Genomic DNA, 17,521 nt, shown 5'->3' on the forward strand with positions numbered 1-17,521 from the left:
ACTTGGTAAACAAATCTCGTTCGAAATAGACAAGTTAAAGTTCCGAATCCTTGAAATTTACCGAAAAGAAAAAAAAAAAAATTAACACATAAAAATGACAGTTTCGAACGGGTGATTGTGTTACTTTAGACTAAAATAAATGTTCAAAATGTGCTCCAATAGTACAATACCACATGATACAGTACAATAGAGTATGGCAGGTTTAGATTATAGTGTTATTTTGTGTTTATAGTTACGATCTTAATTTTTTATTGCTAAAGAATCTTGATCTTGATATTCCTGGTGGTATTCTTCCTTAAAAACTCAAGCAAATCAAGATTTCAACGATGTTCTTACTGATGCTAATGAACTTGCCCAGGAATTAGAAATTGAACCAAATTTTCCACAAATTCATTTGGACGAGCAAGAAAAAAAAAGCGATTTGAATATAAGCATGAAGATGAATCTTTAGCAGATCAGAAAATTAATTTTAAGGTGAATTTCTATTTTATGATTTTGGCTCAGACAATGTCATCTCTTAAAGACAGATTTGAAGATTTTCAAAATTATGATGACTTGTCTGGGTTTTTGATTAAATTTTGGGAAATAGCAGATGAAGACTTATTAAAAAATTGTAAAGATTTGGAATTAAAACTAAAAGATGATTTAAGTGATGAGAAATACATTGACGCAATGGATTTATTTGGAGAAATAAAATGTTTTAAATTACATTTTTTGTACGACCATCGCTTTTTCGATCATTTACCGTACAGGTTTCCACAGCAGTAAGTTCAGTTTACGGGTTGCTACGATTCACAACTAAGAGGCGCACGGTAAGTAAATTCAAAATTAGTAACTTTTCAGATGAAGGGTAAGTAATCATGCATTCAAGTTTTTTTTTATTTTAAATTCCATGGTTGCTCGCCTTCGATATTTTCGCTTTCAGAATCACTCATGATTGATATTTTAAGCAAATAAATCACTCACTAATAGTCGCGGAAAGAAAATGGACTCCAAAGAGAGCCAGATAAAATCTAATAAATCGATAGCGGTCAAAATGGAAACTGATATTTGAGACTGATTTTTTAAACTGTTGTTTATATTAAACAAAACCATAGTAACAAATTTTAAATTAAAAAATACCTTGTTGATGTTTGATATAAATTCTTTCAATTTATAGATTTGATAAAAAGACGCAAAGGGGTTTACTGGTCGAAGACAAAAATTTGTCTGAAACACCCCATGCCGTTTATAATACTTAATATACTATTAGAAATCAAAGCAACAACAAAAAAAGAGCCGCATTTTATTTTAGAATATATTTTAGAAAATAAACTTCTTTCGACTCTTCCTAATATTTTCATTGCAGTCAGAATTTTACTTACTCTTCCGGTTTCAATTGCCTCTGGTGAAAGATCATTTTCAAAATTGAAATTTATTAAAAATTATCTTCGATCTACTATGTCGCAAACAAGACTTCCTGACTTACCTATAAAATCCAAAGAAAATAATATTTTAGTTAGTTTGGATTTATATGATATACCTAATAGCCAGTTTTGCAGAAAGCAAAGTTAAAAAATGCAATTTTATGATTTATTTTAAATCAATATTTTTTGTAAATATGTATGTGAGATATGTTAATAAACACATCTATACTGGTACCTTTTTTGATTACAAATATATATTATACACACAAAAATTATGCTTTTGTCTATTTTCTTAAAAAGAGGGGCGTAAAATTAATCTTTGCACAACGGTAGCCAAAACTCTAAGCGCGGCCCTGTTGTTGATGGTTCGTGTTCACCGAGTGGTTTGTTATTTTTCATTTACTTCAGCTCCTATTGCACTTCTACACCTCTTATTTATATTTTAGGACTTTTTTTTAAACTCCTGGAAAAGCTTTATCCCGTTCCACTTCTGTATTTATATAGTAGTTTGACTTAATGTTTGTCCTCTTCCATATCTTTAATGCTGCTTTCTTACGTAACGAGTTACGTAGCTTATTTTAGCTTATTTTAGCTTATTTGATTAAAGACAACATAAAATTAATTAGTTTAATCAATTTATTAAATTAATTATATACAATGTGCTAGTTACAAAAATATTCTTAGTTTAAATATTAAAATAAAAATATTTACAATAGTTTTATTAACATCTCATTATTTTTTTGAGCAGAGGTCCAGTATCTTTATTTTGACGGCGTTTCCTTTTTTCGGGGGTGGTAACTGGTCCTCGTGCTGGAGCATGTCTTCGAACAATTTTGGTAGCGTTGGGTCCAAACCATCTTCCGGGTCCATCTCTGGTTATGGATAGCAAGAGCCCTGGGTTGAGCATCTCCTCTCGGCGCCTTCGTTTCTCCAACACCCTCTGGTCCTTGATGGTCTTCCTCAAAACAGGATCTCTTTGGGCGATTTGTTTCCACAGGTCATTAGATCTAGCAGCAGCTAGAAGTGAAGTTGGGTCCAAACACCTGAAACAAACACAATATTAGTGAAAATTTACAATCAAAATAAAAATATTACTCACCTCAAGATGATGGCCCAAAGCTCCACGGGTAAATTTGGTAGAGCAAATTCAACAGCCGGGACAAAGGGGAAAATTTTATACATCTTGGAAATTTTATCGTGCAAGCAGAGGATAAACTAAACAGGCAGCGGCACGCTGCGGTATATATACCCGATATGCGCTCCCCCTCCACTCGAGTATCGATGGAGTGGGAAACGGAGGAGTGGGGACAGTGAGCGGCCGCGGCCAGTTTGAACTGTTGTAATTGTCGTACATCTGCGAGCTTGTTCCTAAATAAACTGTGGTTGTAATGTCTCGAAATTGAGAGTATGGCAGGATTAGATTATAGTGTAATTTTGTGTTATAGTTACAGTCTTAATTTTTTGTTGCTAAAGAATTCCTGGTGGTTTTCTTCCTTAGAAACTCAAGCAAATCATGAAAAAGCAAATCAAGATTTCAACGATGTTCTTACTGATGCTATTGAACTTGCCCAGGAATTATAAATTTTCCACAAATTCATTTAGTACGAGCAAGAAAAAAAATAAGCAGTTTGAATATAAGCATGAAGATGAATCTTTAGCAGATCAGAAATGAATTTCTATTTTATGATTTTGGATCAGACAGTGTCATCTCTTAAAGACAGATTTGAAGGTTTTCATAATTATAATGACTTGTTTGGGTTTTTGTTTAAATTTTGGGAAATAGCAGATGAAGACTTATTAATTAATATTAAAAAATTGTAAAGATTTGGAATTCAAACTAAAAGACGATTTAAGTGATGAGAGATACATTGACGCAATGGATTTATAAGAAGAAATAAAATGTTTTAAATTACATTTTTTGTACGACCATTGCTTTTTCGATCATTTACAGTATAGGTTTCCATAGCAGTAAGTTCAGTTTACGGGTTGCTACCACTCACAACTAAGAGGCGAACGGTAAGTAAATTCAAAATTACTTAAAGCCTCAGGAATGCCAGGTTTTAAAATACGTAGCGCATATTGTGACTGTGGTTAGAGCAAATATACGTTCACGGAGACGCCTTTCGCGCTGCTGTCGCTGCGCGTCCACATGCTGCGTAGCTTCTTCTTCACTCAACTTTGTTTTTTGCTCAGCTGGTCATAATTAAATAACTTGAGTATTACCAGCCAGTTACTTTAATGTGATTTCTTTTTTTCGTTACTTGTTTAAACTTGTGATATTCAAATATTTATATCGATTTATTTAGAACTGAGAAATAAATAATTTGCTCTCCATTTTTGCATTTTGATTTAACGGCACTTTTCTAACCATGGGTGTAACAGATATGTATTGTTGGTTGCATATCCTTCATGTGTTAAGATGTTTGTAAGAACAAGTCAGTTAAATAGAGACCTTCAGAGAAGACAGTTGTTTCCTTCCCGGCTCCCAAATACAAACACATGACATGGCGCTGCGAAATGGAGAAGAATCCTCGTAAATCACCTAAGTGACCAGTTTCACGAATCTTTCAACAAAGTGCTAATAACAAATTACAAATTCGACATCAACATGGACAAAGGAATAAATTCAATGGACATGACCGGCAACCTCTCAGAAAATTGGAAGAGATGGAAGCAGAAATTTGAAAACTATTTAATTGCTAGCGAAACCAACAAAAAACCAGAACGAGTCCAATGTGCACAGCTATTACACTTTTTGGGAGAAGATGCTCTTTCTATCTACGACACATTTAAATTCAACGACGAAGAAAAGGACAAACTTCAAGTGCTCCTTCAGAAGTTCGACGATTATTTTATACCGAAACAAAACCTAACCTACGAACGTTATAAATTTCTAACTTTCAAACAAGGAAATCAAACCTTCAAACAATTCATCAAGGAACTCAAGACACGTGCGAAGCAGTGTAAATTCGATACATTAACCGACGACTTAATAAAAACAGTACTAATTTGTGGGATGAACGATAATATGTTACGTGAAAAGCTACTTCAAAACGAAGATAAACCTCTTCAGAAAGTGATAGACAGTTGTTTGCTATGGGAAAATACAAAAATTCAAAGTGAAGAACTTTCCTCGAGAACCATCCATGACGTCAGAAATCCCAAGGCCAACGTGCAGAATAAGTTCAGTACACGTGCACCGACAAACGTCGCTTCTGGAAAAAGTACATCATACTTGCCGGCGCTCAGAAACAAAGAACATGGACCGACTCGACAACAATTCCAGGAATGGGCCGGGACCGGATCGAATTCAGATAAGTTCATAAGAAACTGTCGCAACTGTGGGAAATCGCATTTAATGAATTCATGCCCTGCATTTAAGAAAATTTGTAACTCCTGTAAACGTCTTAATCATTTCTCGATAATGTGCCGTAGTAAAAATAAAAAGATTAATGAATTAATTTCTCAAAACACCGATGTTAATGACGAAAATGACACTTTTCATGTAAATCAATTACAAATTGACTCTGTTAATGACAATAAAAGTAAATCTTGGTTTTTAGATGTAACCATTAATGAGGTAAGCTCGTCCTTCAAAATTGACACAGGGGCAGAAGCCAATATTATTCACATTGACAAATTTGCTCTACACCATTTAAATTCTTACTGCATTACAACCTGTCCAGAAGTTTTATTTGACTATAATAATAAACCAATCCAGGTGTTAGGTAAATGCATGTTAACAATTTCATATAAAAATAAACATGTAAAAGCCCAATTCTACGTCATCAAGGGCCAGCGCAATTCTCTCCTTGGCTTTACCACGTCTGTAGAATTAGGTTTAATTAATCCAATTAACACGATTATCAATTCAACTTCTAACGTTGTTAACCAGTTCTCACAAGTTTTCAGTGGTATTGGCCTTATCGGTAAACCTTACACAATTGAAATTGAACCAAATGCTATACCTGTAGTCCACCCAATCAGAAAAATACCTTTCGCTCTGGAAGAAAAATTCAAAAAATGTTTAGAAGATTTAACGAAGATGGGAATCATTGAACGAGTAGGAACAAGTACCGACTGGCTAAATTCCTTCGTGATCGTACGCAAACAAGATAATTCGTTAAGGATATGTCTGGATCCGAAAGACTTGAACAAGGTAATTAAGCGACATAAATACAAAATTCCAACCATTGATGAAATTACAGTCAAACTACAAGGAGCCAAATTTTTCACAACGTTAGACGCTGCCAGTGGGTTTTGGAACATCCCATTAGACGAGGCAAGTAGTAATTTATGCACCTTTGGCACACCATTTGGCCGATTTAAATTCAAACGCTTACCATTTGGCATTGTGACAGCCAGTGAAGTATTTCAAGAACGATTTAAAGAAATATTCAATCTAGAAGGAGTAGAGATATATGTTGACGATATTTTGATTCATGGTAGGACTAAGGATGAACACGATAAAAGACTTTTTCAAGTTCTAAAAATCGCACTAGAAAATAACATCAAATTCAATTTCAACAAATGCAAATTTGGAGTGAATAGGATCACTTATTTGGGTTATGAATTTTCGGAAAAAGGAATGCACATAGATGAAGAGAAATTGAAAGCAATCGCAGACATGCCACCTCCAACGACAAAGCAAGAATTACAAAGATTTTTGGGCATGGTGACGTATGTCGGAAGATTTATAAAAAATTTATCAGAACAAACTGCACCACTAAGGGAAATACTCAGAGATAAAAATTGTTTTGTCTGGAATCATGCACAAGAAGAAGCCTTTCGAAATCTTAAAGTCATGCTAATAAACAGACCCTGTCTACAATACTTTGATCCAAAGGAACCAATTGTGTTATCCGTTGACGCTTCGAAATCTGGTTTAGGTGCTGTACTTCTTCAAAAAGGACTCCCATGTTGTTATGCTTCCAAGGCAATGACTTCAACACAACAGAAATATGCACAAATTGAAAAAGAGATGCTCGCCATCTGCTTCGGAGTCGACAAATTCCATCAATACATTTATGGCCAACGAGTTACAGTCGAAACTGATCATAAGCCACTTGTACCCATCTTCAAAAAGAATTTAAATGATTGTCCGCAACGTTTACAGAGAATGATGCTGAAACTACAAAAATATGACCTAACGATCGTTTACAAACCCGGGAAAGAATTATTGGTTGCAGATACATTATCCCGTGTATATTTGAAGGAAGAATATGAAGACAATTTGGATCTGGAGATGCAAATTTGTTCGATCATGGAAAAAATCAAAATAACTGATAAGAGATTGGAAGAATTAAAAGAAAAAACAAAAAATGATGACACACTTCAACATCTAAAGAAATATATAGAAACAGGTTGGCCTATGAATAAACGACAAATACCGGATTCTGTCAAACCGTATTACAACTTCAGAAATGAGATAACACAAGGTCAGAATCTAATTTTTAAAGGAAATAAAATAATCATACCAACTTCAATGCGAAATACAATACTGAATAGCATTCACAGTGGACATTTTGGTATAAATAAATCCATTGAACGTGCTAGCACAGCAATCTACTGGCCCAACATGAATACAGAAATTGAGAAGATGATAAAAAAGTGCGAAACATGCCAAAAATACATGAATTCAAATTCTAAAGAACCACTCATACAACACGAAATTGTCGAAATACCATGGTACAAAGTAGGAATGGATATCTATGAATTATATGGGGAACACTATTTGATTTTGGTAGATTACTATTCGAAATATCTTGAAGTTATGAGTTTGAACAAAAATTTAACTTCTAAAAACATCATTGAAAAATTAAAAAGTATATTCGCTCGACATGGGGTACCAAACATTGTGATTTGTGACTCAGGAACGCAACTAATTAGCCAAGAGATAATAAGTTTTACTCACAAATGGAATTTTGAGATCAAACCAAGCTCCCCGCACCATCAACAATGTAACGGCATGGCGGAAAGAACAATTGGCACCATCAAAAAACTATTGAAAAAGACCATCGACGACAAAGAAGACATCTACTTAGCTTTACTTGCTTATCGCAACACTCCTGTTTACAACTCGTACACACCATCTCAAATTTTAATGTCCAGGATTCTAAGAGATAATATGCCACGAACAAAAGAACAGTTAACCCCCCAACTCATTAACAAAGAAAGATATCATATAAAGCTAAAAGAAGCGCGAGACAAACAAAAATTTTACTATGACAGACACACAACAAACAGACCGGAATTCGAAATCAAAGAAAAAATTTACTATCAAGAAAAACCTGGCTCAATATGGAAACCTGGAGAGATAGTGAAAAAAGAAAAAGACAGATCATACACCATTAAGACAGCACGAGGCACCATTTTAAGAAGAAATAAAATACATTTGCGAAGAAGAGGAGAAGAAGTGGAGGTATATCAAAATGACACAGAGCAAGAAGAAAGAATTCCCAACGAAACTACAAACCAACGCGACCCTCCTATCTCAAATCCAACCTCTCCTGATCCCCCCAATGCAAAAACTCAAGATATTACTGGAAACTTGTACACCACTAGATATGGACGAATAATTACACAACCAATCAGGTTCGGCGACTATGTTTCCTAATTTAACCAATGTTTAATGTTGTTTTATGTATTCCACAATTTTCATTTACAATAGTTGTACATAGACATTTAAGTTCTTTGTTTGTAATGAGGGAGATGTAACAGATATGTATTGTTGGTTGCATATCCTTCATGTGTTAAGATGTTTGTAAGAACAAGTCAGTTAAATAGAGACCTTCAGAGAAGACAGTTGTTTCCTTCCCGGCTCCCAAATACAAACACATGACAATGGGGTTTATATTTGCTTCCAAAATAAGAGAGTAAAACTACCTGGAAAACTGACTGGACTTTTAGGGTTTTCCAACCCTAAGCGGTAGGTAGGCCAATAGGAATGATTGACAGCTTGTACCAGGTACAATGGATTAAGCTTATGGCCCTATTATGATACCCTAAAAGTTAAGTCAGTTTGTCAGGTAGTTTTACTCTTTTATATTGGAAACAAGTATACCACTTTGCTGAAAACATTAGAAAGACCAAGCGAAAAACATGCCTACATCCAAGGATGATCCACCGATACGGCCCTACACACAGTTGTAAACCGTATAGAGTGGGCGATGGAGAACAAACTCTTCACCTTAGGAATGTTTTTGGATATTGAAGGAGCGTTTGACAAAAGCATAGAACTAGCCCTACGAGAGCACGACGTGGACACCACCCTAAGTAGGTGTGTGGAAGGTATGCTGAGGAATAGGGAAGTACTGATTAATGTAGGTGGCACTGAGATCGAGGCTGTTGTAGATAGGGGATATCCTCAGGGAGGAGTTCTCTCTCCTGTACTATACTGTCGTTGACAGCCTGATACACCGCCTCAATGATCTTGGCTACCACACAATTGGATACGCGGACGATCTAGTCATTCTGCTAACAGGAAAAAACGCAGATACATTATGTGAGATAATGCAAGCTGCAGTAAAAATAGTCGAGGAATGGTGCAGCAGACATACCCTCTCCGTTAATGGAGAAAAGACGAAACTAATCCTGTTCACTAGGAAAAGGAAAATTGGTACACTACAGATGCCAAAAATATTTAACACAACGCTTCAACTTTCGGACGAAGTCAAATACCTGGAAGTTGTATTGGACTGGAGATTGAATTGGAAGAAGCATGTAGATGATAAAGTGGAAAAAGCACTCACGGCTCTTTGGAAATGTCGTAGGGTGGTGGGAAGGTCGTGGGGTTTAAATCCCAAGATGGGTCTCTGGATCTACAGGGCAATAGTCAGACCGATGCTGTGCTATGGAGCTTTAGTTTGGTGGCCCAGAGCCAGACAAAAAACAACAGCCCTGCAACTTGAACACGTTCAGAGAATGGAGTGTCTCAGTGTTACAGGAGCAATAAGGACCACTCCCACAGCGGCTCTGGAGACTCTTCTTTGCTTAGCACCTCTTAACCTTTACATAGAGGAAGCGGCAATGAGGACGTCTCTAAGGCTTCACTCTCTGGGAGTATGGAACAAGCAAGGCCCCACAACGAAGCACACTCGGATCTTAACGGAGGCGTTCAACAGAATACTCTTGTTAAGGATGGGTTGTGACCGAATGGGCACAAAATTAATATATGAGAAGACATATAGAATATCAATGAATGATAATTCAGAAGGACGAGCCGACATAGATATCTATGTCGATGGTGCCAAAACAGATAGTGTTTCAAGAGCCGGCATCTACTCCGAACAACTGAACGCACAAATCAGTGTACCTCTCGGCACCCACACGTCTGCCTTACAAACAGAACTGATGTGAATAATGCTGGGAGCTAGAATCATTGCTGAACGTGAAATCGGCAACAAATCAATACGCATACTTACTGACAGCAAGTCTGCACTACTAGCCCTGGACAGCTGTGTGGTTCGATCCGGGCTGGTTTGGGAGTGCAGACAAACGCTAAAGTATGTAATGCAGAGGAATAGTGTGGAACTTTGTTGGATCAAAGGACACAGTGGCAACGAAGGAAACGAGAGGGCAGATGAGATGGCGAAGCGAGTCGCGCGCATGCCCTTCTGGGGACCCGAACCGGCAATCACGCCTTCGGTCGCCCTCTCGAACGAACTCGTAAAGCAATAAAACCCAGAGACGCCATGAGCAGATATGGGTGAAGTTGAGCAGCTGTCGGCATAGTAGAGCTTGTATGGCGACACCAGACCGTAAGTTGACGAAATTTTATCTCTCACTTTCAAGGGACAAACTGCGTAAATTGGTAGGATTCCTTACGGGACATGACGAGTTTACTAAACATCTGCATACGATAGGGGTGGTAACAGACCCAATTTGTCGTGGATGCAACGAAGAAGAGGAAACAGCTGAGCACATTCTTCGTGAGTGTCCAGTCCTAGCCTCCTACAGGGAATCCATACTAGGGGACATCTGGCCTACTATGGCAAATATCAGGGAGTTTCCACCCTCTGCATTACTCAAGTACATTCAAGCAGTTCGGTGGCTTGACGAGTAGCGGAGCGGGAAAACACCCTGATATGGACTTGGGGAAGGTACAATGGGCCCAAAGGCGAGGTCTAAGTGCCGGCTGGCTACGGTCAGCCCCCATAAATTAAGCATCCAGAATCCAGGACCACTTTGCTTTTGAACCCATTCGGTCAAATGCACAAAACGCGGGGTTTCATTTTTATTGACGATCACAGTTCAAGGCCAAATTTTGAATTTTTCGCGAATTTTGGGTTATCACATCTGTCAACACTAACACGAAGGACCAATTTTGAAAATTGAAAAAGGAACAAAATCTACATCTGTCGTAATTCACCTAATTTTATAGGTAATCAGAACTGGATTTTGAAAGTTGCAAAAGTTTCATTGTATTTGCTCTTATATCTCCTCGGCAATAAATCCGCAGTAGGTATAATAGCTAATGTTGTAGCTTCGGGAATGTGAGTCTTCAGAATCTCTTGCTTTGCCTAAAGGTCCTACTATTAGTATGAATTCAGAAAATAATTTTTAACAATAGCTTTGAAACCTAGATAAGTGGTACTACAAAGCGTTAGTCTTGGCTACATTTGCCTAAATTACTGGATTCCTTCTCTTCCTCGCGTATTTCAAAATTTTCTCCTCATCTAAGTAGATCACTGTTCTGACTTGTTAAGTAAATAAGTATTCCCGTTTCAAATTAAAGATAATGACGCACTCTTGCGTATAACTTGTCAATAATTTTAATAAGAGGGCATAACAGGCACTAGCCTCTGCCCGAACGCATTTCTAATAATAATAATAATAATAAATATAAATCCAAACTAAAGCATACTGTTTAGACTACTATGCAATTACTGTTTTGTTCTGTCGCCCACTAGCAACTGTTGAAATACATTAAGACAAACTTGGGTTTGATTACAAAAAAAAATTGCTCTAAAGAGTTTAGACAGTACTTCCCTCGCTGTCGGAAACGTGACGACGGCATGCGTATTGTTTTTTTTTTCTCATTACATTTTTGTAGTGGAGCATTTAAAAAAAAAATGCGATGACGTCATCAACATTTTTGCAAGGACACGTATATCAGTTTGGATAGATGTAGTGTAATACTAAAAAAAATAGGACTAGGCGGTTGAAATGTATGCGCTGCGTATGGACCACGGCAGACCAGTAGCTTGCAACCGATATTACGCATCGCGAAGAAAATTATGAGAAAACTAATTGAACGTCAGTTGATGATTTTAAAATCCATATCCACAACATAATAATAACCATATTTTTAATAATTTTCAAGTGTCGGTCTCGCTGAAAATAAAATTATTTCTGTAAATTATTAAAAATGATGCACAATTGGTAAGCGAAAAGCGAGGAAGACAAGCATGCACCGGCCGCACTTCAGACGGGTAGATAGGATGAATAAATTTCGACCGCCCAGCTTTATTTATAAACAACGACGTCGTAAACACTTAGCAATTTGACGTTTATGGGCTGTTGAATGCGCCAAGGTCCTCAAAAATGGTTATGAGTGCAAAAAATTTATTTATACCACATTATCAACGGGAATACATTACATCGGAAGAATGTCACGTAGACATTTGTTTGATTTGAATCAGTTTATCGCCCCAAAACAGATGACTAAAATTATTCATAAGCCTCCATTGAACAAAATATTCTGAATTTTATTATTATAATTCTTACCTTATTTTATTGTTATAAAGACGAGCGTATTCTCACATTTTCCAGAAAATGGGGTAGCTCGTTCTTAATCTGATCAATAATAAATTGACTGATTCATTAATTCTTTGATTCACCTGTTTAAGCAAATCTAAAAAATATAAATGCACTGATTAAAAGTCTGTTCATATTTTTGAGATGCCGTAGTCAATTTTTTGGGGTTGATAAACAGATATATTTTCATTAAAAAGTTACCATGCTTACAATAACTTCAAAACGTCAAGCTTTCAAAGTAAGTACAGTTTTGCAATTCTTGACTTAATGAATAAAATAAATTGACTGAGTCATAAGCAAATCTAAAAAAGATTTATGCAGTGATAAATCCCAATTATAGACTCATCATACTTTGTACAATGCACATTTAAGATAGCACTTTTTCGGAAAAATTTTGGGGTGGCATGATCAATTTTTTAGGGGGGATGAGAAAATATATTTTGATCAAAAATTTACCATGCCTATGATCACTGTAAAACATCTCCAAGATTTCAATGCATTTGGTTTGTAGTTCCTGATTAAATCAATAAAATAAATTTACCTACGCATTCATTAATTTTTTTGAGTCACCCAGTATATGCAAATCCAAAAATACGAATGCAATGATAAATTATAAGTACAGACTCATCATATTTTCTACATTTTAGAAAGGATTTATGCGGCAAACTTTTTAGGTGACGTCATCAATTTTTTGGAGGGGACAAGTAAATAGATTTTGAATAAAAACTTATCATGCTTATCATAACTGTAAACCATCTGCAAATTTGGTTTTGCAGATTCCAAATTAAATGTCAAAATGTCGTTTCCTAATTTTGATTTTTTTTCCAAAAATCTGGACGTTTCGGGTAAAATCTCAATTCGGAGTCATACACTATCATGTGTAAGACTATATGTTATTTGATATTTAAAACCCATTTACTACGTACAGTTTTGAAGTGACGTCATCACATTAGTGGTGGGGATCAGTAAACCATTTGCATGATATACCTAATATAAATCAAAATTTGACAACAATCGGCCCAGTACTTTCGGAGATTATCTGTCTAATTATAACTTCGTAATTTTTGATTATGAAACAGATATGTAAAATCAGTTAAAGTTAACTTTTATATACATATATTAAACTGCACTTGAAATGTTTTCCAAAATGTTCGTTATGCAACGTTAGTTTTGTTATCACTGTTATCCAACAATAACTTAAAACATAGTTAAATAGCTTAACCATTTCTACTTAATAATTTAATAAATTGTCTTGAACGCGTATACATAACTATTGTTATCCACATCTTTGTTATATCTTGTTTGTTTTCATCTTACTCTAATCCTCTGTTCATAGAGAAATGTCTACACTAAATTATCAGAAGTGTTGAAACAGCGAATGAAGATGGAAGTCAAACAAGTGTTAGCATTTTTCGCTGTAATGGTATTTTTAATGCGACCCGCTGAAAATGCTCGCATTTTAGCCATCATGCCCACACCCTCTTACAGTCATCAAATTGTTTTTAATCCACTTTGGTTGGCATTAAACTCAAGAGGCCATCACGTTACTCTTTTTACCACGGATCCTATAAAACAATCGAATCTTTCAAATTTCAGGCAAGTAGATTGGAGTTTTACTTATGAACTGTGGCATAATAAACACAACGCTAGTGATATTATAAAAAACTTTAAAAGCAACTTCCTAAAATGCCTAAATCAGTATGTAGAAATGATGAGCGACATATTTATTCAAGAATTAGAACACCCACAAGTGCAAGAAATTATGAATGACACAAACGAACATTTTGATTTAGTGATAGCGGAATTTTTGAACCCAGTGATGATTGCGTTTAGTAGAATATTTAAGTGTCCGTTTATTGGTGTATCTCCAATGGATGTTACAAATTTTGTTCATGAAGCTCTAAACAATCCGATTTCGCCAGCTTTATTTCCCGATTTTTTAACGGAATTTGACAATGAAATGACTTTTTTTGAGCGAATTATTAACACTTTTTACTATTTGGGAAATAAACTGTACTTTAAATACTACTTTTATCCGAAAATGGATAATATTATAAGAAAATTCTTTGGAGAAAATACACCTTCTTTAGAGGAAATGCAGCGTGATGTAAGCATGGTTTTTATTAATACTAACCCAATACTACACAACATACGTCCTTTAATGAGCAACGTTTTGATGCTAGGTGGTGGGACACATATCGAAAGTAATGTTTCGCTGACAGCAGTTAAGTCTTTTACATATTCATTTGCACAATTGTAGTAATTTTTACATTCTTAGGATGTTCAAAAATTCTTAAACGATGCAAAAACGGGAGCAATATATTTCAGCTTAGGAACTAATGTAAAGAGCAGGGATTTATCAGCTAAAACACAGTTAGTTTTCCTAGAAGCTTTTTCTGAGTTACCATATAAAGTGCTATGGAAGTTTGAAAACAATATTTCAACTGCTTCAAATGTAATGATAAAGGATTGGCTACCTCAGCAGCAAATTTTAGGTAGCTCTGATAGATGAAATTGAATGTTTCATATCTGATCATTGTTTTTAGGGCACCCGAATATGAAACTATTTATTACTCAAGGAGGTCTTCAGTCACTGGAAGAGGCAATTTACAATGCTGTACCTATTATCGCCATGCCAGTATTTGTAGATCAGTACTCTAACATAAGAAAAGTAATACGTAATGGTATGGGGCTAAAACTTGATTATGACAATGTAGAAAAAAGTGTACTAAAGAACGCCATCCATGAAGTTATTTCTAACCCAAGGTTGGTAAATTACTAGTACATGCTTGTATTTGCTCAAAGTATGACTTTTAGGTACAAAACGGCCGCAATTAAGTTATCTGCCGTGTTGAAAGAGCAGCCTATATCTGGAATAACTGAAGCAGTTTGGTGGACGGAATACGTTTTGAAATATAATGGAGCAAAATTCTTAAAACACTCCGAAATTCCTTTATATCAGTATTTAATGCTGGATCTGTTGGCTTTCTTTTTCCTAACAACAATTTTACTTACCTTTCTATCTTATAAGTTCATCAAATATGTCACTTTACTTATAAAAAGAAAACGTATAGGAGGTAAAGTAATTAAATTAGAATAAATCAGTTGCAGGTGTTTTGTAAATAATATTCGTTATAACAATAAAAAGCTTACACTGTAATAAATGCAAATGTACAAAAAAAGGAGGTACAACTTAAAATAAATAATTATAGAAAATAAATATCAACAAATATCGTTCAGTCATGCAAGTTATTCGAAAGTCATGAGATTACTAGGAAGAGGAGCTTGTTCTCCGTTTGCTGCCTGTTTCAGAAACCGATACCATTTTTCGGCCAGGCTTTTTGTGCCTGCTCTGTACTTATAAATATTCCCTCGGTGATGGTCGATAATTTGAAAACAGTCTTGTTGAACACTGTTATCGTCGAGTATTATTTGACAACCCGCCAAAGGCACCAACTTGCATGGTTCTCGTTTGAAGTCGGATCGTTGATGACTATAAAAATTACAGTAAAACATCAAAATATTCCCTTTTCATTAACAACTTAGTTACCCTTTAAAAGATTTTGGTGAAAAATATACTAGTGATGTGGTCCAAATTTGAAGCCAATAGCGCTGCCAGGAGGTCACTGTTGGTTTACGGCCATCTTTTAACAGAGTCTTTCTGCGAACACAACCTTGCATTGTGCAGATCTGATCGTCTGTAGTCAGAGAATCTTCTGCCAACCTGTTGGTAAAATATGAATTTCATATGAGTGACGACAATTTTGTTCTTACAGTTTAGATCAATTGCAATATTCAGAAACATTGATAAAAACTCACACGTTCATTGAATGCTTTAAGCACTCATCTTACTTATATACTATATATACGCAAAAGGTCACGGAACGGTCAATTATCTTCTTTATTTAAAAAGCGATTTTTGAAATTTGGTCTGTATATAATATGTATAGTTAGAATAACTAAATTTACTGATTTTTTTTTTTGGACTTTCGATTTAGCCGCAAATGTACAAATTTCCCTAAGTGTAAGCTAAGGTGGTATTGTAATCGAGTCCGTCGGGCAACTGTCCACTTTTATGTGTTCTCGACGTTGTATGACGAAAAAATAGATCTCCCGTTTCCGTCTGTCTGTCTGCCGCCTGTCCAAATTTTTATTTGATACATAACCTCCGAAAATTTTATATGTATGTATATTATTAGGAATGTCGTGTAGGTGGTAAAACGCTAACCAAAATTTACCTAGTCATCCCTAGTATCAATGTGATGACATCGCCTCAAAGTTTTTCATACAAAGTAACATTTAAATTTTATGAAATAACATACTCCTGTACTGTAATTAATTAATCCTCTCTATGTTGAAGAGATAAAATCAATAAAATTTCTGTTTCTTTTAAGACAAATGCATACTTTGATGCCGGTGCTGATACGATATGAACGTGCTGAAGGTCGAATTCTTTCGAAGTATAAACATAAACAGTCGAAGTTAAGCAAAATATGTACGGAGAAATTGAGAATACATTTTTTCTTGTTGATTGTCTACTTCAAATATATATTATACGCACTTCGGACCGCGCGGGGTGTTATTTGCGTCACTGGAGGCCTAATCACCCCCACCAACAATGGGATGACGTCATTTCCAGAGTTTACAATAGTAAGTATTATTCAAATTTTCCCTTGTGGTTTATGCTCATATAAAAAACAAAACAAAATTGAATAAGATTTTACAAACCAAAGCTCTGAAATTTTGCAGACGTCTTAAAGTTATCATTAGCATGGTAAATTTTTAATCAAATTTTGTTTTTTTATTCCCTTTAAAATATTAACGAGGTCTTCAAAAAATTTTGCCGAATACATCCTATTTAAAATGTGCAAAATATGATGAGTCTACAGTCGTGATTTATCATTGCATTCAAATTTTTTCGAAACTACTTAGAGAGGATGACTCAAAAAAATTAAAGAATGAGCCAGTTTATTTTATTAATCAAACCACGAACAGAAAATTGAATACGTTATCTGAAAATTTTGACAAATAATAATATCCAAAGTGTGGAAGATATGATTAGTCTATATATATTAGTATATACAATATGACCTCTATAATCCGAACCCACGATTATCCAAACATCCAGTAACAGAGGCTAGTTGAAGTCGATGTCTCTTTAATCCGAACAAAAACTCTGTAATCCGAACTGAACTTGAAAACATGCACCTACTTCTAAAAATGACGCAAGATCTTTCTGGACGTGTTGTATTGAATTTTTTGAAATTTTTAAAAATTGCGTTATTTCAATGGACGATTCTGGAAAAACAGTTTAAGTTATCGAAGAAATGAAGCCAGAAGTGACTTCTGCGGCCCAC

The 17,521-nt window shown here is 35.3% G+C and overlaps 3 protein-coding genes across 7 annotated transcripts in view; 1 reads left to right on the forward strand and 2 right to left on the reverse strand.

Moving 5' to 3' along the window:
- Positions 1 to 2,127: 2,127 nt before the first annotated feature.
- On the reverse strand, positions 2,128 to 2,802 carry LOC135135598 (uncharacterized). The gene is made up of 2 exons (XM_064064692.1): positions 2,506 to 2,802; positions 2,128 to 2,449 (listed from the first exon to the last, which is right to left on the reverse strand). The coding sequence occupies exons 1-2, from the start codon at positions 2,586 to 2,588 to the stop codon at positions 2,128 to 2,130; spliced, it is 405 nt and encodes a 134-aa protein (XP_063920762.1). The 5' UTR covers positions 2,589 to 2,802.
- A 10,712-nt stretch (positions 2,803 to 13,514) lies between these two features.
- On the forward strand, positions 13,515 to 15,334 carry LOC135135705 (UDP-glycosyltransferase UGT5-like). Its single transcript, XM_064064850.1, has 4 exons — positions 13,515 to 14,388; positions 14,443 to 14,659; positions 14,711 to 14,930; positions 14,982 to 15,334. Exons 1-4 carry the CDS (start codon positions 13,543 to 13,545, stop codon positions 15,262 to 15,264), a joined length of 1,566 nt encoding a protein of 521 aa, XP_063920920.1. The 5' UTR covers positions 13,515 to 13,542; the 3' UTR covers positions 15,265 to 15,334.
- LOC135135703 (ras-specific guanine nucleotide-releasing factor RalGPS2) overlaps positions 15,297 to 17,521 on the reverse strand; it is a 33,994-nt gene continuing 31,769 nt past the window's right edge. For all 5 annotated transcript variants that reach the window (XM_064064849.1, XM_064064845.1, XM_064064847.1 and 2 more), the window contains 2 exons: positions 15,715 to 15,888; positions 15,297 to 15,657 (listed from right to left, as the gene is read on the reverse strand). In XM_064064849.1, coding sequence (XP_063920919.1) covers positions 15,414 to 15,657; positions 15,715 to 15,888 — 418 coding nt within the window. In that variant the 3' untranslated portion in view covers positions 15,297 to 15,413. The remainder of the gene's footprint in view (positions 15,658 to 15,714; positions 15,889 to 17,521) is intronic.

The sequence above is a fragment of the Zophobas morio genome, unplaced genomic scaffold (genome assembly GCF_036711695.1).
Source record: "Zophobas morio isolate AGI-343-1 ecotype UQ-CSIRO unplaced genomic scaffold, CSIRO_AGI_Zmor_V1 ptg000024l, whole genome shotgun sequence".
Classification (NCBI taxonomy): domain Eukaryota; kingdom Metazoa; phylum Arthropoda; class Insecta; order Coleoptera; family Tenebrionidae; genus Zophobas; species Zophobas morio.